The sequence below is a fragment of the Ananas comosus genome, linkage group 8 (genome assembly GCF_001540865.1).
Source record: "Ananas comosus cultivar F153 linkage group 8, ASM154086v1, whole genome shotgun sequence".
Classification (NCBI taxonomy): Eukaryota; Viridiplantae; Streptophyta; class Magnoliopsida; order Poales; family Bromeliaceae; genus Ananas; species Ananas comosus.
In genome coordinates this window covers 5128248-5153432 of record NC_033628.1, presented here as the reverse complement: position 1 = coordinate 5153432, position 25185 = coordinate 5128248, and the positions used below count along the sequence as shown (strand labels likewise).

Genomic DNA, 25185 nt, shown 5'->3' with positions numbered 1-25185 from the left:
CAAGCGAAATCAAATTTAATCATATGCGTAATTTATATATTTGTAATGAATACATGTTTTATATCCTAAACCAAATAAAATTTAACGAAATGTGTGTGACTGTGGAAGCAACTTTTAAACTCTAAACCCTAATTCTAATCCTAAACCCTTTATTTTTATAAATGCAACCAAAAATAAAATATATTAGCAGTGTTCTATCTGCTAGTTGGTGACAAAGTCCGCAGCATGCAAAGACAAAGCGAAGCTGGAACCCTAAACCCTCAAAATAGAAATTTTATATTAAACAAAAAATTGAAAGAAAAAGATTATAGGAATTAAAATAATCCCATGTTTGTGTTGAGTCCTCTATTCGGGTTGTGGCCGAGAGGTCCGAAAATCACCTCCAATTTCAGGCGCCCACGAGCGAATGAACGAGTGATAGGTTCTGGGATGGATAGGGGAGTGGTGTGGAGCGTCGTATAAATGATTGAGCGGCGACCTTCTACCAATGGAGAGAGGCGAGGGCGAGAGAGAGCTCTGAGACGGCTCGGAACAGGATTTCCTACAGAACGCGACAATGTGTGGAACGAAAACACTTCCTGCCATCCTTCTGCCCGATGGAGAGAGCCGAGAGCAAGAGAGAGGTGAGGGCGCGAGAGCGAGAGAGAGGCGAGGGCGCGAGAGCGAGAGAGGCGAGATCGCGAGAGTGAGAACGAGATGCGGGTGCGAGAGACAAAGAAAGAGAAAGAGTAGGAATGCTTCATATTGAAAGAAAAGGAGGGGTGAGGTTACACCTCACTTTAATCAAGATTAAATCTCAACCATTGGATTAAATGGTTATAGGATATACACTACTAACGGGGTGTCCAAGTAGATTTTTTCCTTCAAAATATCTAATAATTGAGATAGTTTCCTTATATTTTAACCTAGCAAAAGATTTAGATGGCTTGGACGAGCACAGCTTTGGCTTGTTGCACCCATCTGTCTCCAAAATAGACTAAACTTGATATCTAGTTTGGGGACGCTGGTTATAAAATTTGGAAAAATTTCAAATACCACCCATGTGGTTTAACTCTTTCTCACTTTAGTACCCCGTAGTTTAAACTGTATCACTTTAATACTCTGTATTTTTATTTTTCTTTTTTTATTATCTCTTCTGTTAATTTTTTTGTTAAATCGATGAGAAAGTTAAAATCACATAATACTAAAATAAAAATTTTGTAAGTTATAAGGTACTAAAATAAATATTCGATAAATTACAGCGGATGTTTGAAATTTTTTTATATATTTTATTAAAGTGTTAATGAAGGCACTGAAAAAAGAGAAAAATAAAATTATATTAAAATGATAATCGATATTAACGTGAGAAAGCGCTTAACCAAAGGGGATATTTGAAGTTTTCGCAATTAAACTTTTTGTCCCTACGACTGCCCGCTCTATCCACTGTCTTTCACTCCGCCGTTCTCCCTTCTTCGTTGCCCCTCCTCCCATGGCGGCCGCCGGCGCGGTGGCCTTCTCCTCCCTCAACCCCCTCCCCTCCCTCCTCTTATCCGCCCCCTCCCTTCGCCGCCTCCCTCTACGCCGCCCCTTCTTCCGCGCCTCCTCTTCCTCCTCCTCCTCCCCCACGGAGTTCAACATCACCTTCGGTGCCGCCGCAGCCCCTTCCAAATCCCTAATCCCCGACCCCTCTCCCCTCGACCCCTGGATCGTCCGCGACGAGAACGGCAACCTCACCCTCCAGTCCTCCCCTCCCGCCCGGTTCCTCCACGCCATGGCCGAGGCCAAGGCCTCCTCCTCCTCCTCCTCCAAGAAGACGAAGCAGAGCGAATCCAACAAGGTCAAGGACAAGAAGGGCCCTTCGACGCAGGCGTCGGCAGCGTCTACCGCTCCCAAGTACTCGAAGGCCGCGAGGAGGTTCTACAACCAGAATATTCGGGAGCCGCAGCGGCTTAGCAAGGTTCTCGCGGCGGCGGGAGGTAACCCCTGCCTTACTTAGGGTTTTATCGTAGAAGGTTTTTGATTTGTATTTGTACAGTGGCTTCGAGGAGGAGCAGCGAGGAGCTCATATTTGAAGGGAAAGTGACTGTCAATGGGACTGTTTGCACTTCGCCGCAGGTATGCTTGCTGAGTGTATTCTTGTTCTCCATTGCTGCAGTACGAATCTTTTGTCTTAGGAAATGTGCTCCTTGTGACGAAAACAGAGTGTTTAATTTGTTTTTTTTTCTTTTTTACTGCGCTAGAACGAATATCTAAGTTCGGTGCGAGATTTGATATCGCCAAGATATACGTTTTTGGAATAAGAAACATAAAAATACCATCTTCTTCGGATGACAGATTTACTTGTTCTCATCCAGAGGAGAGAACGGGTCAAAAGGCCAATCCTACATCACTTCTACCTGCAAAATACAAAAACCTATTCCCTTAACAACTGATCAGAAGACCTTAAGCTGCCCTTCACAGTAATTTAGGAAAAAAAAAAAAAAATCTTGTACCTGCACACCCATTTACATCATTCTGTACAGAGACACCTCACATACATTGCATATACCAACCAACTGCAGGTATCAACATTTCCTAGTACTACATTATTACGTGAGCTTAAAGCACAAGAAAAAAATATTGGATAAAACCGCAACGAAAATCCGATTGTGATTCAAATTTAACTAATTTTGTGATGAAAATAAATAAATCAACTTACAGATGATCGCTAAATCCAAAAAAAATTATGGAAGAAGAACGCCAAAACAATTGATCCGGAAGCATACGAAGCACTGCCCTAAGGCGTATTTCCGCCCTTCGTGCAGGATTAACCGGAAATACCGCCCCAAGGTACGACCGGAATTCCTTCTCCTACGGACACGAACGCGGAAGAAATTGACGGAGAATCTTTCAACACCTGGTGATAAAATATCAAACAAGTAGAAGAAAAAAGAACTATAAAATTTTCTTTTTACTATCCTTTGTGTATAGAACATGTATCTTGCAATAGTAACACAAGATATTTATATGTAAAGGAAGAGGAATGGAACGTTGGGAATCCCAACGTTCACATCCTGTCATTACACCCCTTAATTAGCCTCTTTTAATCAAGCATCAAGGAACGTCCGCCTGAGTCCTCTCTAGTAGGCGCGCACAGGGCGCGAGCGAGCACAACGTCCGTGCGCACGGAGCGCGAGGGTGCGCAACGTCCGCACATGCTCGCGGACGTTCGTGCTAAAAGGACGTTGATTAAAAAAATAATAAATAAAATAAAATAAAATAAATTAATATATTAAAATAATAATATATGATTTTGAATTTTCATCAACAAAAAAATCTTCAATCAAGCAGCTTCATGATGCCTCCTGTCCATGAGCCTCCCACGCTTTTATGCTCATGCCAAATTCAACTTATGCAGTCCGGTCTGTTTCCAACGCCAACTGTGTGCTACTTCTACTCCCCTGAAATAGAATCTTCAGATTAGCATTAGGGCCCGTTTGGTTCACAATTTGCAATATTCTAGTAATCTTCCATATCTTCTATTGAAAATACTCTAAATTATTGTCGTTCAATTCATATTGGGTAGTAGTAAAAGGTGTAAGTAAAGTAGAGGAATTGCTGTAGATTTCTGGGTGGTAGGAATACGATATTAGCATGGATTATGAGGTATTCTCGTTTCCATGCTTGATGGAAATCGCTTGAAATGATTTATCAAAATAGTCCTTTTTGTTGATAATATTACCGGTTAATGTTTCCAGACACAGGATTTACTCATCTCTAATTTGCAATTCTATCCACATTTTGGAGGATTACATACATGGAGCTGGGGAGGGGGGGTGTTAGGGGGGTTGCGAAGGGGTGTTTGGATAAATGTGAAGAAGAAGGTCAAGAAAAGTGTAAAATGAAACAATGATATAAATATGGTCACTTTTTATTTTTCAATCATAGGAGAATTCTCTAAAGCAAGCTAAATGGAGAAGGCAGTTTTAAGGTAACCAGCCTAATTATTTTGGCCAGAATTTGTTGTGTTGTGGTAGATAAAAGAGAAACTTTCACTGTATGATTTCCTTATAAATGAACAACCTTTTCTTGTATCATTTTGTAGACACGAGTGGACCTTTCCAAGGATTCAATATATGTCAACGGAAACCGCCTTTCCAAAAAGTTACCTCCAAAATTATATTTTGCCCTTAACAAGCCAAAAGGGTTAGTATTAATTCTTTGCAGCTTGATGGATGCTATTTCAGTATGCATTATTTCTGATTGATGCGCATTTCCTCTCCGTTATAACAATTCTGTAAAGCTACATGAAAATTCCACGCTAATATAATGATCGAGTAAATGACTTACAGGTATATTTGCTCATGTGGTGAAGAACCAAAATCAGTTGTCTCCCTATTTGATGATTTCTTGAAGGGTTGGGTATGTTCAAAGTATGCTGTTATTCTTTTAACTAAAGGACGTCCTTGAGGAAACTCCTAGAACAATTCTCTTGGCAATCTCTTTTATATTCTAATTTGCATTAGTTCACTTGCATCTAATTATCTACTGATATATAAGCTCTTACTTCGCAGAATAAATTGCATCCAGGAATACCAAAGCCACGTTTGTTTACAGTGGGTCGTCTGGATGTTGCTACGACTGGTTTGATAATTGTTACAAATGATGGTACAGTGCCGTGCTTGATAGCATCTTCATGTTGTTTCTTCATAGTAAAGAGTTGTCTTTGATTGCAATCTCATGATTACTCCCTATATGCAGGTGAGTTTGCCCAAAGGCTTTCTCATCCTTCAAATGAATTGTCCAAGGAGTAAGATCTCATTCTTTGGTAACTCTACTTTGTGATACATTTGATGTATATGTCTTTTACATGTCTATATCTTGATACTTCTTTTTGTATTCATGTAAATATGCTTCTTGTGGTAGGAACTATTGGCAAATAAATAACTGTGGTCTTGTAGGATAATAAGCTACAAAGATGAAATCCAATCAATGAGTATAATAGTTAAAACTTTCTTGTACCTGATTTGAGCTTATGATTTGGTTTATTTGACTATCACTTTGTCTTACTTTTAACTATTCTTTCAAGGCTGTACAATCCATGATTGGTGGCAGCTCAACTGAGACAAACTAATATACCTGTCAATTTCGAATGTTCACATAGTTCCCCTTTTAAATCCCTTCAAGATCAGTGCTTATGCTGCAGATATATTGCCACTGTAGATGGTAGTGTACATAAACGGCATCTAATAGCTATTAGTGAGGGTACTGTAATTGAAGGCACCAAGTGTATACCTGATCTGGTGGAGCTATTGCCTGGACAGCCAGATGCATCAAGGCCTCGACTCAGAATTGTGGTACTTGTGAATTCAATATGTGCAATTTTTTGCAGTTTGTTTTGCCCGTGCAATTAAAATACGCTCATTTATTTCTGCATTAACTGGGGATAATTGGATAATAGTACATTCTCAAACATATGAATCCTTACTGTTTTTGGCCTCATAAAATTTGAGGAATTATGTCCATCGAAATTATGTTACTTCGGTAAATTGTCCTTGCATTTACTGGTATCATTTAATCATCTACAATAAACTTAGGAAGATTTGATGACATTTGTGCAAAGAATGCAGGCTTCATTTGTCCATTTCGTTGCACCAGTTATGTTGGTGCTTCTTTTTTTGACCTTTCAAGCACATTAGGCTGCATAACTTCATTCTGAGTCACAGTTCAAATCCAAATGGTGTTATGGTTTTTTGCCAGGTTCATGAAGGAAGAAATCATGAAGTTCGTGAACTTGTAAAATATGCTGGACTTCAGGTTGGTCATTGATTTTATTTTATTTCCTTTCATTTATTTCTTTTTTTTGGATTTTATTTTACAAGTATCCACTGTTGATGAATTTTAGAAAGTCCGTTTTTGTTGCAGACTTGTAATTGGGGTGCAACAACGTCGTGGTGCCATTGGCTATTCATAAAAAGCAAGAATTTAGGACTAGTTATGTGTTGCGTTATATAAAAATGAATTCCATGTGATTAGTTATGTCAGAGAATGGACTTCACTATGTTCATAATTGTTGGTTAGCTTTAGATAGCTAAATGTAGAACGGTGCCTTCTTTAGAAGGGGGAAAAAAGAAGTGAAAAAAATTTACCACTAAGTTTCAATATTTTTCTGCCAAACAAACGTTTTAGATATATAGATTGCAAGCAATCCACATTCCATCGGAGTACTTCATCGCATAAAATTCATGCTTAACAAAAAGGAAAAAAACAGAACTCATAGGCCTCATTTGGCTTCCTTGCCCTTTTTCTTTTAAAAATTACTAACCATATATAATTTGATACACTAGTTGAAGGACTTTCCTTTTGCTGTCACAGTTGGTTAGCTTGCAATACACTCCGGCCAAATGGTGGGTGACAACTTGTTGAGAAAAATGTTGGAAGCAAAAAAAGTTGCTTCCAAATTTTTTGTTTTTGGTTGCCAAACAAACAACTTGGATGTAAGGATTACAAGCTATCCGTCATTCCCTCCTAAACTAGTTCATGTAGAAATACTATTTTAAAAAAAAGACAGCAACAATGACAATGAGGCCTTGGGGGCATTGTTGGCTTTTCTTTTTTATGCACTAAGTCCATAAAAATGAATGTACTGGTGAAAGTCCTTCCCTCTTGTTGTCATTGTTGTTAGCTTGCAGTGTACCTCAGCTTGAGGATGCTTGACAACTTCTTTATTTAGTTATTTATTTTTTAAATCAATCAGGGAAAAAAGGTTGCTTCCAAGTTTTTGCTTTTTGTTGAAAAATAAACACCTTGGATGTAAGGACTGCGAGCAATCCACCATCCACTCTTACATTATTTCATATAAAAATTCTATTTGAAGAAATGAAAAACGGACAACAATATCAAACAAGGCCTTAACAAACAAAGCCTTAAATTTTATTTAATCGTTCTTTTATTTGTAATTTGGTTTTTCAGTACTGCAATTAGTAAAGAAAATTTCAGCCATTTGTAACTACATTTTTGATATCATGATAATTGGGTCGAGCCTTTAATGGGATCGAGCCTTTAATGGATAATAGTATATGCAAGCATGTTCCCACTATCTCTACATTAACTATTGGGATGTGACAAACTTTCCTCTATAAATCTTGGCTTCACTTATGTACTAATCTCCTTATAGTAGAAATCCATGTGAGATTCTTGAGCCGCAAGAGCCATTATTTTTGCGTAATCTATTGGGGGTGTGGCAAACCTTCCTGGTATAAACCTTGAATTTTTTGGTTAGGTTTGTCCTCTCATGTAACCTTATAATAGAAATTTGTGTGAGATTCTTGTGCCTTGAGAGCTGACCGCATCGTTGCCACCATCTTCGTGTCCTATGCACATTAGACCGAGGTAATATCTAAGATGCATAAGCATGTCGGGCACCACAGTATAATCGAGATTGGTGTTATTGACATATATGACAGCCCAACTAGTCTGTTAAGTTGTAAGTTGATATGCAGTCTTTTGATAAAGTATTCCAGGATGTTTAATTCCAAGTAATATTAGTGTTTTAAGTCTTGTATATTTAAGCAGTCTCATGATTTTCTAATTTAGGACTATTGAGTTGTGAATTTGTTGCTTGACCACAGTTTTTGACGTAACCATGTTCTACTCTCCTCGTTTCCATGAAAGATCTATTTCACTCCTGCCTGTTCTTCATTTTTTCAAAAATTCTATCTGCTAAAGCGTTAGTAACTCTTTCTTCAGGAAAACCTCAGGACTCCGTGCTTAAAAGTGAGATATATGCTTTCAAGAAAATGTCAGTTAACTTAGATTTCTAGAACATCTCAAATGCTCTTCTTTTAGAATTTTCTCTTCGCGGTTTCCTTTGTAGTTCCTGTGCTGGGAGAAACTGAAATCTCTCTTATTCCACTCACAATCCGATTCATAATATACTCTAATTCTCATAAGATTTTTCTTGATTATTAGACAAATATCAACTAATGCATAGAATGATATTTTTCCCTTTATTTATTTTCTTATGTTTTCATGACGATTGTTAATCTGGTTGGCTTTATGATACTTTGTTCAGCTTAAATAATTTTTACGATTTATCGCTGATTGTTATTTTTAATTGTGTTGTTAGATCTATTCCCTAAAGCGGGTGCGTATAGGTGAATTCAGGCTTCCTTCAGATCTCGGGTACTTCATCATTATTTAGATGGTTCTTTTTTAAAGAAATGCAGTATCATCAGCCTTCTTTTTTTATTTTGTAGCTTCTTCGAACAAATTATGTGGTGTTGTTATTGCATGATAATTGCTTAATAATTATAGCAAGTACATTTTCTAAAATTTTATTACTTTCTTATCTGTTAGATAGTTTCAAGACTTTTGAGTTCAACAGACTGAAACTTAAATTAGGAAGTCAGCTAAAGTGAGAATCAGGTTGGGGACTCAACCATGTTTCTTTTGACCCTTGAATTTTAAAGTCACACAACGGTCAATTTTCGTTATATAGAAGCTCTAGTTTAATATATGCATGTTCTATATGTGAAATATAAGTTGAACTTTCAACAATCCAGTTGCTTGCATCATGACAAGGTTATTTGATGGATGAAACAAATGCCATCAAATTATTTGTCTGTTAACTAGAGCAAGATGATGAACGGGTAATTTACATATTAGAAGGAAAATTAGGTGAAAGAGAAATATGAGGACTCGACAAATATTCCATGATTATTCAGATGGTAAAAGGGAATGATAAAGCTATCATTGAATGTAGCTTGTGATTTTAATATATAGAAGAAGAGGTAAATCTATGGCTTGTCTCTGGATTATGCTGATATTGTGATTTGTTACTCTACTTTTCTTTGAAGATTTTGTTCCTTGAACTTCACATAAACTGACTATAGTCCCTGACCATTTTAAAAACACTTAATGGAATTTTAAAAGAAAAAATAAATATAGTTAACTTGTATAATTGTTATTGTCCAGGCTTGGGAAGTATGTTGAACTTAAACAAGCTGACATCAAGTTGTTGGACGCGAACTCTCAGAAAATTGCGTGAGCTGTTGGCTGGTCGATTCATTGTGAATAAGCAGAGCAGAAGAGGCCCAACCAGTGATTGTTCCATTTCCATCAAGAGATAAACTACGCTGTCCGCATTCCTGAAGACTTTTCAAAATTTGGCTTGTCCTGCCAGCTTCTGTGAATATTTTTTGGTTCTTCAAATGTTGCAGGTGATTGGTTCCACTTGGATGTTCATGACCTTATTTATAGTTGAACTTCATCATCGACATAAGCTGTAAACACAATAATACTGATTGCTGGAAAATGGTGAGCTGACTCGGAAAACTAAGTATTTACAATTTTTTAGGCCTCTTTTCTAGTCAAGGGAGCTGTTCTTTCGGTGAGATTCTAGATACATTGTACAATGAAATTTTGGTGTATTCTGCAATAAAACCTATGGAGCTATTTTATAAGATATCTCTGGTAACAGGTTTGTTTCCTATGGAATCGAATGTATTTTACTTTGCTTCGTCTCTTTGGATTGAAGCAATTGCCTTTAGGAGTATTGATCGGTTTTACATTCTTTTTAAATACTGTTACGTATGGATGTGTTTGTTTGTGTGGCCCTAGAGAATGAAACAATGAACTACAATGCCGGAACATCATCACATCCCTACAGAAATTTTTGAGGATATTTATAAACTTCTGCAGGCCTCTTTGTTCAATCTTTAGTTGTTGTAGCTCTAAGCAACTTTTAGCAGTTACTAGTGAAGGAACCTGCGCTTCGCAGCGGATAGACATAAAAAAATGTAAAATTTTATATTCAAATACAAAATTTTAATAGTATTATACCAATTCCTAAAAATAAAACTTAAAGGTGAGAAATATTTTTTTTTGAAAAATTATTGGGTGAAATTTCTTTTACATTTTATAGTGTTCGATTTGTAAAATAAATAATTTTTTATCTATATTTGTTGGTTGTCATTATCAACAAAATAATAATAAATTTTTATAGCAAAAGGTGATAAAAGTTCAACTTTTACAAAAGGCATCAAAAAAGTCCAACCAATTTCACCATTATATATTTAAGTAAGGTCGCATATATATATTAAAAAAATAATAAAATGAAAATTAAAAAAACAAAATAATAATAAATTTTCATAATAAAAAGATGATAAAAATTTAATTTTTACAAAAAAAAAGTCCAACCAATTTCACCAATTTCACTTATACATGTTTAAGTACGATCGCAAGGAATACACTATCTCTAAGTTGATTATTTTACCCCAAAAGTTACATTAGCAATTATGAAAAAAATTAAAACTATTCGATTAAAGTCACAAAAAAAAGTTCCAGATAAAGAGAAAAAAAATAAAAGAAGAAGAAGAAGCAGCTCCAATATTAAACAATATTATCGCAGAGAAAAATTAATGTTTTACTCTACAAAATTTATAAAAAATAAAAAAGAAAAGAAAGATTTTCATCACCTAATAGTATATTTTTTTTGAATTTAGTAAGTTTTTTAAAATATTTTAGCTGTCATTGCTGTCATCACTACCTTCATCACGACCTAAGCCGCCGCTGTCGTGACAGCAGCTGACACCACCTATCCCAAGTAGTGAAGTCTAACCTGGAGAAAAAATAATTGAATTTTACTGGATTCTAAATTAAAAATAAAAGAGTGACTACGTAACAAAATATTATTAAAAAAATATTGGAGACGTACCCATACACTTCGCCGATTGTCATGTCATATCCACAATCTAGGAGCTCTGAGCATTATCTGAGAATATTAATCTTGCAACACCTATATTTTAAATATTTGTTTTAAAAAATATATATAATTTTTATGTTAGACTTGTTGAGAAATACTTCAAAGTAGTCACAACAAACTTCAGAGTAGTTACTTGCATTTAGATAGTACATAAATTCCAAATCTACTACCTAATAAATAATATTCAGAATGGAGTTTAATACCAAGGTACTCCAATGCCTGCTATGCTAGGTTACTCCTTTGATTCCAGAGAAGTTATTGATTGCAACACCCAAAATTTTTAATTTTTATTTTTTAAATTGAAAAGACAAAAGATCCATAATACAATGAATTTATTATAAGTGTCAATAAATTTTAATATCTTCTTTTGTGTAAAAAAAAATATAGACAAAACTATCAACAAATAGAGAGCCAGAGAAAGCCAAAGAAAGATTTCTTGTTTTGCTGTCGTGGCCCAAGCCATCATCTCTGTGTCAGACACCAGCGCCACCGTTACGTCGTGACCACCGGCATAACTGCCGGTGTCATTGCCCAAGCCGCCGCCAGCGAATCCGGCTTCGAATCCCCTTAAAAAGAGGGGGAAATACAACGAATTTCCTATAAATGTTAATAAATTTTAATATCTTTTTTTATGTAAAAAATATGTAGACTAAACTATCAACGAAGTGAAAGCGAGATTTCTTCCTTTTGTCGTGTCCACCAATGTCGCCGCCTAAGCTGCCGTGTCTGCCGCTAGGCCGCCCAAGCCACTTTTGTCATTGTGAACGCCACTGTTGCCGCCCAAGCAGCAGCCGCCGTGATTGCCGTGTCACCACTCAAGCCACCAGAAGAGAGAGATAGAGAAAGGGCATAGGTAGAGAGAGCAAAGAGAGATGCTTTTTTTTGGGGGGGTGGCGGTGTGGCGTAGAGAAGAGAGAGAGATTAGGGAAAGGTAGAGGGAGGAAGTTAGAGAGAGAGAGATGAGAGATACTTCTGGAGAGGGACTCTTGAGTAAGTGAAGAGGCAAATAGTAAGAGAGAAAGTGACTCTTCGAGAGACGAAAAGCCAAATAGGAGAGCTGGAATGAGAGCACGCCACGTGGCATGCAAGATTCGTAAAGAGAGGAGAGAGAAAGGATTGGATAGTGGGGGCCAACTGGAAGTGAGGGGAGGGGAAGAGAGAGAGGCTCGGGTAGGAGAGGGGTAAAGAAAGGGAGAGCCAGCAGTAGAGGGGGGAGAAGAGAGAGAAGACCGAGGAGGGAAGAAAGAGAAAGGGCCGAGTAGAGGGGTTGGGTGTGTGTAGAGAAAGCACCAGCTCGAGGGGAGGGGGAGAGAGAGAGGAGCTTGGGTAGGAGGGAAAAGGAAGAGAGAGAGAGGGGTAAAGAGAGAGAGACAGAGGCAGCGGTCGAGGGGTGAGTAGAATGGGAAAGAGAGAGAAAGGGACAGTTGGAGAGGCAGAAAGAGAGAGTGGCGAGCCCAAGCCTCACCATGTGGATTGAAGGAGAATTAGAGGTGCCACATGTGATTTGATGAAGGTGTCAAATAGTATAGTGTTCGGACGGTTGGTGGGAATAAGAGTTCTTTGCTGATGTAATTATGTAAAATATACAATAAAAGCTTGTTGCATAAACCTTTAGGCGCCGTTGGTTTGGGCTGACGAACTTAGGATAAATTTTACATTACTATTTCGAGATAGTTAGAAATAAAAGTAAAATTATGTTTAGTTTGTAATGCTGCTGTTTACATAAATAATTGAAATTGTATTTTGTTAATCATATGAAATAGCAGAGGATGGTAGAAAAAATAATAGTTGAATTTGATATAAAAAATAATTTAATAAAGATAATTTGTTAAAAATAATTTATTATAAAAATAAAAATAATTTTATAAAAATAAGTATAATAATATTTAATAAAAATAATTTATTATAAATTGTGATTTAATGAAAATAATTTATTATGAAAATAATTTTTTTTTCAAAGTCTACTTTAACTTAAATTTAATAAAAATAATTTATTTTAAATTTTAAGTATAAATAATATGTATTAATTATCACGCCCCGGATTACTCGTTTCCCCGGGCTCGCTAACAGACCCGCCGTATACATAGATATTTTTCATGTATACGAAGCGAAAAAGTAGAAGTACCTGTAATCATACAATACTACAAATAGTAGTATAGAGCAGCTAGAAAAATAAACCATATATAAAAACTGTGGTTCAATACATACATGTGATCCAGGCACACAAATACTCGCTCTGGCGAGATAACAACAATTGTATGTAAAGACCAAAAAACTACAACTATATGTAGCTGGTGCTCCTCTAGCTCTGCGATTCGACTGGAAGGGCTCAATCTCGCAACGCCCTTATTACGATCAAGATCAGCAACAGCAGCAGCCGAAGGCGATGGCTTTACAAAACAGTGGTAACAACTGGGCGTGAGAACTACTACAAAAAGAAATAGTCCTCAGTAGGTACCGCCCTCAAACTTATCGGTTCACCCACTAAGTCTACAGGGATAAGCAGGAATAGTAAAGAAAGCTGGAACAAATCTACAGCTAAATACCACTATATTATCATGCTTTAACTCTAACCCAATCTCAAATAAGGACTGTAATCATACCCGTCCCTGGGACTGTGAACACACCCGTCCCGCCCGGTTGCGACTATACAGCTACCTCCACACTAACCAGTCCGTGGAGAGCAAGTCCAACCGGCACGAACGACACCAACGCAAAAGCATAGCGCCCGTCTCTGGAGTGGCACTCGTGGGAGCTACCCAACCGAGTATGCAGCGTATCTCTGTGGAGCTCAATCAGGCTCTAACAAGCCAAAGTCAAGTAGCTAGGGTCAAAATAGGTCTAGAAACTAAACCCACGTGCCCTCGGCATAATCTGAGACCAAAAATAGAAATCTGGGTCCACCGTCCACCCCGACGGCACCCGACAACCTGAAACAGCCTAGACTCTGCTGTAAAAATAAGCTCGGTATTCCAGCACGAGCGTAAATGCATTCTAAACTACCCCGGGTATCCACCGCGCTGAAACAGTAGTGATACAATCAAACCACGGCTCCTAAAGCTAAATCAGGTAGTAGAATCATATGACAGGTCGAATCGCTGGTTTTCTCCTAAGTCAAGATCCAAGTCCAACATGTATATTCATCTAATTAATAGTCATGCTCCCAATTCAGATTTCATACATGCTACAATCAATGAATTTGAGCTACAATATGATGTATAAGAACCGAAATCATACATGTCGACTACACTAGCACTTAGGAGCGAAACCGATGAAACACCCACCTCAAAAGCTAATTCCTGACAGCAAGAAAATCTCGGAGATGCTGGAAACTCAGCCGAACTCCCTCTCAGCCAGCAAGGGTCCACAATTCAGATCTGAACTTCCAAATCCACTAAAATCCATCAAAATGTCACAATCAACACAAATTTTCAGCACTTAAGCTAAATTAACGCAACTCCAATATCCAAACTTACCTAATCACATCCAAATCTAGTATGGAAGGTCTCAAATCCAGTGGAATAGGATGGAGTATGTATCTCAGGTCCAAAAACACCTTGCTTCCAAAGATAGCACCAAGAAAAATCCAAAAATCAGATTTTCAGCTCAAAGTCACCAACAATCCAGAAAAATATGGAATCGACCAAGCTACTCTCAACCAAAATCTGCAATTCCTCTGGAAGTCTAGAATCCAGCAAACCAAGTTTCACCGCAATCCGATCTTCCTACGTCGCACACGAGCCAAAAAACCGAAGGTCGTCGCTGGAAAACTACAGAATCAGCACTCCACCACCTTCCAACTGAAAGATTGGATGCAATTTGAGGAAAATCGAGGGGTGGAGGAGAAATCAGAGATGCTACTGTGAAGAGAGAGTGAAAAGAGCTCATCAGGGTCACTCTCCACCTATTTATAGGGTCCTGGAATGGTAGAATAAGCTCCAAGAATAGCTGCTGCAATCTGGTGTCTCTGTAGACATGGGCATTTCCGGGCGCCCGAACCCACATTATGGGCGCCCGAATCATCCAGGCTACACAAAGCTCCCTCATCGGACTCTCCGCTCGTGGTGTGCTGTGCCCATATCCGGCTCCGGCGGACCTCACCTACCACCAGCCACGCGTCAGCGCGATCGATACTTCCAAAGTGGATTTTCGGACCCACATCCGGGCGCCCGAAACATAGACCCAAATTGGCTTCGAGTTCAGTTCAATTCTGCACTGAACTTCTGGGTGACCCAAGGCCAGTTCTGGGCGTCCGAATCTGGCAAAACTCCAGTTTTGCTTATTTGAGTGCGCCAAGTCCATTTCTGCATCCATTTCGTGCAAAAACGACTCCGACTCAGTCCGACACTCTCCAGACGTGTCGACCAACCACTAATACTGTAGCCAATCCTATCCAAACCTCTGAAACACTACATTCTCCCTCATCACAAAAAGTTTCGATCACGAAACTGAAACATACCTCAATCCTGGGCCTCAAATAAGTAGGGGTAGGACTCTCTCATCACCGTCTCCGGCTCCCAAGTCGCCGCACGCTCCTCGTGATTACTCCACTGTACCTTCACAAAGGGTATGACCTGGTTGCGCAATTTTCTCGACTCACGAGCCAGAATCCGCACCGGTCGCTCTTCGTATCTCAGGTCCTCGCCAATCTCTAGCGGAGTAAAATCAATCACGTGGGAGCGGTCGAACACATATCTCTGCAACGCCGAGACGTGGAATACATCATGAATGCCGGCTAGTCGTGAAGGTAGAGCAATCCTGTAAGCAACTGGCCCGACTCGCTCCAATACCTCAAAAGGGCCTACAAAACATGGACTGAGCTTTCCACGTACTCCAAATCTGCGAATCCCTCTGGACGGCGAGACTTTAAGAAACACATGATCTCCCACATGGAACTCCAAGTCTCGCCTCCGGGTATCAGCATAGTTCCTCTGCTGACTCTGGGCTGCTAAAATGTGTCATCGCACAACTTTTACCTTTTTCTCAGCCTCAACCAGAATCTCAGGCCCAAGCGTTTTCCTCTCACCCATATAACTCCAAAACAAAGGAGATCGACACCTGCATCCATACAACGCCTCAAACGGAGCCAGCTGGATGCTCGCTTGATAGCTGTTGTTGTATGCAAACTTAGCCAGTCTCAAATGTCGATACCACCCTCCTCCAAAGTCCAGGACACATGCCCTCAGCATGTCCTCAAGAGTCTGAATGGTCTGCTTTGACTGACCATTTGTCTGTGGGTGAAATGCTGTGCTGAACTGCAACTGAGTGCCCAAGGCCGTCTAAAGACTCCTCCAAAAGTGCGAGACGAACCTCGGGTCTCGATTTGATACTATCGTAGTGGGCACGCCATGCAACCTCACTATCTCATCTAGATATAGCTGAGCGAGCCTCTCTCTCGACCAGATGGTCTGAACTGGTAGGAAGTGAGCAGACTTAGTCAGTCTGTCCACTATCACCCAAATAGCATCGAAACCACCCTGAGCTCTAGGCAACCCCACGACAAAGTCCATCGTGATCTGCTCCCATTTCTACTTAGGCACTGGCAGACTCTAAAGCTTGCTAGAAGTTACCTGATGCTCGGCCTTTACCTGTTGACAAGTCAGACACTGAGCCACAAATCTACCAATGTCCCTCTTCATTCCATTCCACCAAAACTGGGCCTTTAAATTCTTATACATCTTGGTTCCACCGGGGTGAACCGTATAAGGTGAACAGTGAGCTTCTCTCAAAATGTCCTCTCGGATCTCTAAATCGATAGGTACACACAGTCGGTCCCTATACCGCAGTACTCCTGAACTGTCCACAACAAAGCCCTCAGTCTGTCCCCTTTCAAACTGCTCTCGAATCCTCGACAAGTGTGGATCTCCACTCTGTTTCTCTCGGATCCTATCCAACAAAGTGGGCTGCAAGACCATAGACATCAGTCTCGCAGTAGATCCAGGGGACACTATCTCGAGCCTCAGTTGCTGCAGCTCCTCGAGTAACGGCCTCTGCTGAGTGATCAACATGCTCAAGCTCTGCACTGTCCTCCTGCTCAACGCATCTGCCACCACATTTGCCTTGCCGGGATGATACTGAATACTGTCTGCGACCACGAATGACATACCCCGCACGGTTAATTTAATTTTGATTTTTCACCGTGGGATAGTATTCATGATTCAGATTAATATTTGAATATGTATGGGAATCAGGTATTGTGGATTCATGGCTTCTAATAAACGCAAGCGTCCATTGTTAATTACCCCTACAAAGTGTTAGGGCACCTTCGATTAAGAGACATTTGTAATGCTGTGATTGAATAAAAGATGGATTTTATAACATAATTCAGTATGACGGTTGATTGAATTTGATTCTGAATCAAAGTGTATAATCAAATTGACTTGATTGGGCTTCATATGTTTCAGTGCTTAACAATATTGTTCACCCTAAGGTGGAAGGTTGATTAAATTCCATGTATATACATTGGGACTTAATCAGATTTGATTCAAATTAAACTCTAATTAAATGAATTAGAGTTTGATTTAGTTAATCGAACTTTAAATATATATGATAAAGTCCAATTGGATTTGATTTAAGCTTTCATCCTAGATGTATATGTTAGGATTAGCTCAAATATTTTGGATTAGACTCTAATTTTCTATCTTAAAGTCTAGTATAATTAAGCTCTATGCTTATATGTTCGAGCTTAATTAAGTTCACCATAAGGCCAAATATTAACTAAATCCTAATTATATGTATTAGGATTAGTCAAAATTTGATTTAAATTAAACTCTAAGTGTATGTATTAGAGTCTAATTTGGTTTCACATGAACTAAATCCTAATTATATATGTTAGGATTAGTCAAAATATTTTAAATTAAACTCTAAACGTATACATTAGAGTCCAATTTAATTTCATTTGGGTTCGCCATAAGATGAATTTATGTGCACCATGTAGCGAGATGCGGACCAAATCCTAATTATATGTGTTAGGATTAGTCGAAATTAAACTCTAAGTATATGTATTAGAGTCTAATCAAGAGATGAATTTGGGTTTACCATCAATTAAATCCTAATTTTATAAGTTAGGATTAGTTAAAATTAAACTCTAAGTGTATGTATTAGAGTTTAATTTAATTTCATTTATATGAACTCTAAGTAGATGTATTAGAGTTCAATTGATTTGATTAGATGGTTTGATCAATTCTAATCAAATATTTAGAATTTGACCGAGTTTCCATATGTCAAGATTAGGCTCTAGTTTCATATAGGTTTCATGTATGACTTGATTGGAATTAATTGGGTGAGATTTGGGCTCAATATGGGATTTGGATTTGGGCTTAATATGGGCTCATTTCGTTTTGGCTCTGGACTTGGGCTTAATATGGGCTGAATTCATTTTAATTTGGATTCGGATTCAATATGGACCAAATCATTTTGTATATGGATTTGGGCTCAATGTAGGCCCGTATGGTTTCATTTTGGATATGGATTCGGGTTCAATATGGCTGAATTCATTTTGGATATGGATTCGGGTATGGGCTAAATCATTTTGGATATGGATTCGGGTATGGGCTGTATAGTTTGTGTTACAGGCTCAATTGAAATCTGGACTTGGGCTAGGTATAGCTTCATGGATGGTCCAAATTCAAATTCATATATGGGTCCAAGTTGAGACTTGAATTACATATGGGCTCGGACTTATTATGGGCCCGTATGGTTTGTGTTATAGGCTCAAAAAATTGGGAAATCTGGACTTGGGCTAGGTATAGCTTTTTCATGGATGGGTCCAAATTCCATTATTCATATATGGGTCCAAGTTGAGACTTGAATTACATATGGGCTCGGACTTAATATGGGCCCGTATGGTTTTTCTTTTAATCAAATCATGGGATTGGGCCCAGATTCGTATTTGTATTGGACTTGGGTTATGTTTAACTTGGGTTTGAAGTGAACTTGTGAAATGAATATGGGTTTGGTCCATATGAGATTTGAGATCAAAATATATAGCTCAAAATCAAATTCATCAAAAATATATTCCGAACGCGTTTTATTATTTGTCAAATTCTCAGCTATAAATCACATACTGTGGAATTAAATATCGATTCGATCTATTTCGACCAAATCGAAAGGTTCGACTAATTTTCTTTCATCTCTTCATTGGAGAAGAATTAAGAGAATACATTTTTTCTCTTTATCTTCTTTAAAAATATAGTATAACAGAGATGAATAATTCCTTTTTATCTCTTTTACATTCGTGGGACAACTAAGGCGGGATAAAAATCCCTTCCTTGCCTCCCTACAGTAACAAAGCTCTCTCTCTCTTTCTTTTTTATCATTGGAGAAGTAACATCTCTCTCTCTTTTGATAACATTTTTACAAAGAGAAGAGCACCGCTCTTTCCCTTTTGATGATGCCATATTCTTTATAAAGAGAAGAGCACCGCTCTTTCTCTTTTAATAACACGCATTTTTTATAAAGAGAAGAGCACCGCTCTCTCTCTTTATGTACATATCAGGTTCGCCGTCGAAAGTAAACATCTTGGGCATTTCGTCAAGTAACTGGTGGGCGTGATCCGTTGGCGCCAACTCCGTCGGAGCAGTAGCGTTTCATCGAACAATTGGTGAGCGAGGTTGTCGGGCTTCAACTCGTCGCCATTCCGCAGCATCTACAGCAAGCACCCGTCAATTGATGAGAACCCACGGGTGGCGGCGCGGCTGTCAGCGATGATGGTCTCCGCGTCGAGCCCCACTACGAGGCGGTCAAGGTATCGGCAGAGTGCATGGGAGGCACCTCCGCGACCCACACCTTGGTGTCCGCGCCCGATGAGGTCACTGCCGCCAAGATCTCATCAGGGCTGTTCCGACCGCCGTCGAATCGATCGGGCTTCCTCTGGTTTCTTTTGGAGATTTCATCGAATAGGTGGAGGGTGCGGTGTGGAGAGGAAACTTATGGAGACTCTGCGGAGACGCGGCGGAGCTCGGAAGAACTTGGCAGAGCTCGGTGGAGCACGCGCGGGTCGCGTGACGCCGCAGGCCGGAGGAAGAAAGTGAGGTGGGGACGCGGCTGAGACGCAGCGGAGCTCGGTGGAGCACGCACGGGTTGCGCGACGCCGCAGACCGGAGGGCGGAGACGCGGGAACAGCTCTAGGAGCTTCCCCAGGTCCTCGTCCTCCTCCTCATCGCCAGCGTAGTCGTCGCCGTCGCCGTCGTCCGTCGTCGCGGGCGCATCGTTGGGGATCGGGAAGTACAGAGTTTGGCACGGGGTTTTGTGGTCGGAAGAAGCGAGGAGCTCGGGCGCAGGAAAGCTCAAGGAGCTCGAGCGCGTCACGGCTCGTGTGCAGGGAAGCCGAGGAGGAGATGGAGGAGGCAGACGCGGCCTCGGGCGCAGCGGACCAGATCAACGGCGAGGCTGCAGGAAGTGACGACGCCGTAGACGGTGTCGGCGAGCATGAGGAGCACGGTGGCCTCGGAGCGTGCGATCTCGGCGGAGCAGAGGTCGGCGAGGGGCGGACGGCCTCGGGCGCAGGGGACCAGGTCAACGGCGGGGCTGCAGGAAGTGATGACGCCGTAGACGGCGTCGGCGAGCATGAGGAGCATGGCGGCCTCGGAGCGGGCGATCTCGGCGGAGCAGAGGTCGGCGAGGGGCGGACGGCCGAGGAGCGACGCGGACCAGGTCGACGGCGGGGCTGCAGGAAGTGACGACGCCGTAGACGGCGTCGGCGAGCATGAGGAGCATGGCGGCCTCGGAGTGGGCGGTCTCGGCGGAGCAGAGGTCGGCGAGGGGCGGACGGCCGAGGAGCGACGCGGCCTCGGACGCAGGGGTCGACGAGGAGCGACGGCCTTGGGTAGTTGAAGTTGGCGAGGAGACGAACGGCCTTGGGAACGCCTAGTCGAGGCGGCAGTCGCCGCCGAGGACCTTGATGGTAGTGTAGTTGACGGAGTTCTCGAGCTCGAGGTCGAGGTTCCGGAGCCCCACGTCGGCGTCGACGGCGACTACGGCTTTGGCCATGGTGGGTGCTTGAGAGAGAGAGAGAGAGAAAGAGAAAGAGATCTGAGATCTTTTTCTTCTTTTCTTTCTCTTTTTTTTTTTATTTTTCTTTTTAGGAGAGAGAGAGAGCTTTGATTGGAGAAGAAAAAAAATATTTTTTTTTTACCTTTCTCTTCTCTTTCGTAGACACAGGAACGGGATTGGGTTTTTTTTTGTTTAGGAATAGGTTTTAAAATTCAAAAACTCTCCCTGTTTGATTGTTTTCGAGAGGTATTTATGGGGTGGTTGCAACGGATTTGAGGGAAACGTGCGTATGATTGTGGGATTGAGGTGGTTATAACAGGATTTGAGGAAAACGTGCGTATGGGTGCGGAGGTTATGGGATCGTGGATGGTTGAGGATCGTGGGATGATGGGATCGTGGGTATAGGTTGTTACGATAGTATCGTGGGATTGTGGGAGAGATTTTGGATGGTTATGATGGGATTATGAGATAATGGATGGTTGCGATGGGATTGTGAGAATATTGCGAATTGGTCCTTTCCCTTTGCTCATATTACACCTTAGTCAATATAATAAAATATTATATGATTAAAGCGGAGCATTTTGTAAATACGTGAAAGGGAAAGGGCTAATACGCTATTTTTAATACCCGTTCGTATCTACGAGAACGTCCTACTTTTCGTAATTTATGCTCCCGGTGCATGAGATATTTTCAAAATTTAAATTTTATCCATGCACCTGGTGCATGGATAATCTCATAAACCATCTCTATTTTTTATTTCTTTCTCTCCCCCTTTTTTTTTTCTTTCTTTTTCCTCTTTTATTCCTCTCTCTTTTTTTTTTTATGTTTCAACAAATACTAATATCATAGTCCTTCAGTAACTCCAACCACCGGTACTGCCTCAGTTCAGCTCCCTCTGGATGAACAGATACTTGAGACTTTTATGATCGGTGAAAACCTCGCAGTGCTCGCCATACAAGTAGTGTCGCCACAACTTCAAAGCAAAGACTACCGCGGCAAGCTCCAAGTCATGCGTAGGGTAATTCTTCTCATAATTCTTTAACTGCCGTGAAGCATAAGCAATTACCCTACCATGCTGCATCAACACATAGCCCAAACCACTGTGTGATGCATCACTGTAAATCACAAATCCTTCCCCCATCACTGGAAGGGCAAGGATAGGAGCCGATGTCAACCTCTGTCTCAACTCATCCAAGCTCCTCTGACAGTCCTCACTCTAGATGAACTTAATTCCTTTACGAGTCAGTCGAGTAAGTGGTGTGGAAAGCTTCGTAAAGCCTTCCACAAACCGACGGTAATAACGAGCAAGTCCAAGGAAACTCCTCACCTCTGTTACCGTCGTCGGTCTGGGCCAATCCCGAATAGCATCAATCTTCTTCGGGTCCACTGCCACTCCAACCGCTGATATCACGTGGCCCAAGAAAGCAACCTCCCACAACCAGAACTTGCACTTCTTTAACTTGGCATACAACTTCTTCTCTCGCAGAAGCTGTAGCACAGTCCTCCACAAACCGACGGTAAGAACTAGCAAGTCCACAACTTCTTCTCTCGAGTGAGTGGTGTGGAAAGCTTCGCAAAGCCTTCCACAAACCGACAGTAATAACCAGCAAGTCCAAGGAAACTCCTCACCTCTGTTACCGTCGTCGGTCTGGGCCAATCCCGAATAGCATCAATCTTCTTCGGGTCCACTGCCACTCCAACCGCTGATATCACGTGGCCCAAGAAAGCAACCTCCCACAACCAGAACTTGCACTTCTTTAACTTGGCATACAACTTCTTCTCTCGCAGAAGCTGTAGCACAGTCCTCCACAAACCGACGGTAAGAACTAGCAAGTCCACAACTTCTTCTCTCGAGTGAGTGGTGTGGAAAGCTTCGCAAAGCCTTCCACAAACCGACAGTAATAACCAGCAAGTCCAAGGAAACTCCTCACCTCTGTTACCGTCGTCGGTCTGGGCCAATCCCGAATAGCATCAATCTTCTTCGGGTCCACTGCCACTCCAACCGCAGATATCACGTGGCCTAAGAAAGCAACCTCCCGAAACCAGAACTCGCACTTCTTTAACTTGGCATACAACTTCTTCTCTCGCAGAAGCTGTAGCACAGTCCTCAAGTGCTCCTCATGCTCGGCATCGTTCCGGGAGTATATCAGAATATCATTAATGAAGACTACCACAAACCTATCCAACAACGGCTTGAACACTTTGTTCATCAAATCCATGAATGCGGTAGGGGCATTCGTCAATCCAAAAGGCATCACCGTAAACTCATAATGTCCGTACCAAGTCTGAAAAGCCGTCTTGGGAACATCCTTGGCCCTCACCCTCAACTGATGGTAACCAGACTGGAGATCAATCTTCGAGAAGACACAAGATCCTTGCAGCTGATCAAACAGATCATCAATGCGTGGCAAAGGATACTTGTTCTTGATGGTCACTTTATTCAGCTCCCGATAATCTATGCACAACCTGAGCGAACCATCATTCTTCTTCACAAACATTACCGGCGCTCCCCAAGGCGACACACTGGGTCTCACATATCCCTTATCCATCAAATCTTGAAGCTGCGCCTTTAGCTCTCTCAGCTCGGCCGGTGCCATCCGGTAAGGTACCTTCGAGATTGGTGCAGTTCCAGGAACTACATCAATCACAAACTCTATCTCCCTCTCTGGCGGCATCGTAGTCAACTCAGGGGGAAACACATCCGGAAACTCGCGGACTATAGGAATATCCTCGAGTCCCGGCGCCGCCGTAGGCACCTCTATAACAGTCGCCAGAAAAGCAACGCATCCTCTACTCATTAGCTGTCGAGCCCTCGCCGAAGATATCCAAGTGGCAAACGAAATACTCCTGCAGCCTCTGAAAGTGAACTCCTCCTGGCCTGGCTCGCGGAACGTCACAGTCCTCGCTCAACAGTCGATAGTAGCATAGTACCGCGCAAGCCAATCCATACTGAGCACCATGTCAAAATCCTGCAGCTGCCCTAACACAAACAGGTCTGCGGGCATGATCCAAGAATCTAACTGCACCGGACATGACCAACAACACTCTGCAACCTGTAAAACATGGTCGGGAATCTGCACCTCTCGTGCCTGTGACAATGGCCCTAACTCTAGACCATGCAACAATACAAATGCTCGGCTAACAAAGAAATGCGATGCACTGGTATCAAAAAGTGTACGAGCTCTAATGCCAGAAATCAAAATAATACCTGCCACCACTCGGTTGGCTACTGTAGAGTCCTCCACCTGGGCCGCATAGACCCTGCCACTCGGAGCCTGCTGTCACCGCTCAGCTTGACGCGGTACAGACGATCTGTTCTCCTGATGGAAACTCGGTGCTGCTCCATAGGACTGCTGGGATGCTGGCTGCGCTGATGCAGTGGATGGTGCTGGTGATGCTGCACGAGGACAAGCTGACCTCATATACCCGGGCTGACCGCAACTGTAACACCTGCCCTCTCTCTGCTCGCATTGCCGAGGCCAGTGTGGTCCCCCGCAGATCACACACTGCGGTGTCCTCTGAGTCTGTCCATGCTGACGGAATCCCCTAGAACGCTGACTCCTCGAAGACCCACGACCTTGAGAGCGTGATCGTGGAGGCCTCGGCGGACGTCTGCTGCTCAACGGTCCTCCGTCATCTGGAAAGAGGTGCTTCATGTCCTGACTCTGCCCCACGGCCTGAGTCCTCTCCCGAATGGAGGCATCACCCCTTTCTACCCAAAGAGCCTGCTCCATCGACGCATCCAAGGTCTACAACCTGTGCGCATGAACCAACCGAAAAATCTCGGGTCTCAAACCCTGCTCAAAGAGATAAACTCGGTGCGCCTCATCCCTAGCCACGAACAGCACAAAGTTCAGGAGTCGCGTAAACTCCCGAATGTACTCCTAAACTGTCCGCTCGCCCTGCTGAATCCTCTTCAGATCCTCCTCGAGTTTTTGTTTCACACTGTTGGAAAAATACATCCCGAACAGCATTCCACAGAACTCGTCCCACTTCATCTGCAGCGCTACTAGCCCATAGTCTCGCCTCATCTTCCTCCACTAGGCGTGAGCATCGCCTGACAAACAGTGGACTCCCAGATGTATCTGCTCTCTCTCTGAGGCAAATAGATCCTCAAATAGGTTCTCCATCGTACTAATCCAGCCCTCAGCAACCTAGGCCTCAGTGCAACTACCATCGAAGATCGGCGGATCAAAACGGCGAAATCGAGCAAGCCTCTCTGTCAACCGCTCCTGCTCGGCCTCTGTCATCTGTACTGGCCCCCTAGCAGGCACAACGGGTGCCACAGGAATCTCCACTGGCGGGGGTACAACTGCAGCTGGTGCTGCCGCCGGAGTAGTCGGGGGTGGAGCTGATGACTCTGGTGCTCTTGGTGCTGAACTCGGGGGCGGAGCTAACCTCTCACACATCCTCTCCAACAACTCCCTCTGTCGCCTCGTCACCTCCATCAGGGCAGCCAACTGTGCACT

At 41.9% G+C, this 25185-nt stretch overlaps 2 protein-coding genes and 1 long non-coding RNA gene across 4 annotated transcripts; 1 reads left to right on the top strand and 2 right to left on the bottom strand.

Moving 5' to 3' along the window:
- Positions 1377-9451, top strand: LOC109714157 (ribosomal large subunit pseudouridine synthase B). 2 transcript variants are annotated; one of them, XM_020238620.1, is made up of 10 exons: positions 1377-1955; positions 2015-2094; positions 4064-4164; positions 4311-4380; positions 4533-4626; positions 4720-4768; positions 5165-5315; positions 5719-5775; positions 8087-8142; positions 8935-9451. In XM_020238620.1, the coding sequence occupies exons 1-10, from the start codon at positions 1469-1471 to the stop codon at positions 9005-9007; spliced, it is 1218 nt and encodes a 405-aa protein (XP_020094209.1). In that variant the 5' UTR covers positions 1377-1468; the 3' UTR covers positions 9008-9451. The 2 variants fall into 2 exon arrangements, with proteins under 2 accessions (XP_020094209.1, XP_020094210.1); XM_020238621.1 differs by lacking the exons at positions 1377-1955; positions 2015-2094 and adding an exon at positions 3820-3949 and having other exon boundaries at positions 4311-4391; positions 8935-9426.
- On the bottom strand, positions 10114-12058 carry LOC109714158. Its single transcript, XR_002217250.1, has 2 exons — positions 10676-12058; positions 10114-10579 (listed from the first exon to the last, which is right to left on the bottom strand). It is a non-coding gene; the product is annotated as an uncharacterized LOC109714158 (long non-coding RNA).
- On the bottom strand, positions 18725-24450 carry LOC109714115 (protein IQ-DOMAIN 14-like). The gene is made up of 3 exons (XM_020238552.1): positions 24220-24450; positions 22975-23070; positions 18725-20697 (listed from the first exon to the last, which is right to left on the bottom strand). The coding sequence occupies exons 1-3, from the start codon at positions 24448-24450 to the stop codon at positions 20029-20031; spliced, it is 996 nt and encodes a 331-aa protein (XP_020094141.1). The 3' UTR covers positions 18725-20028.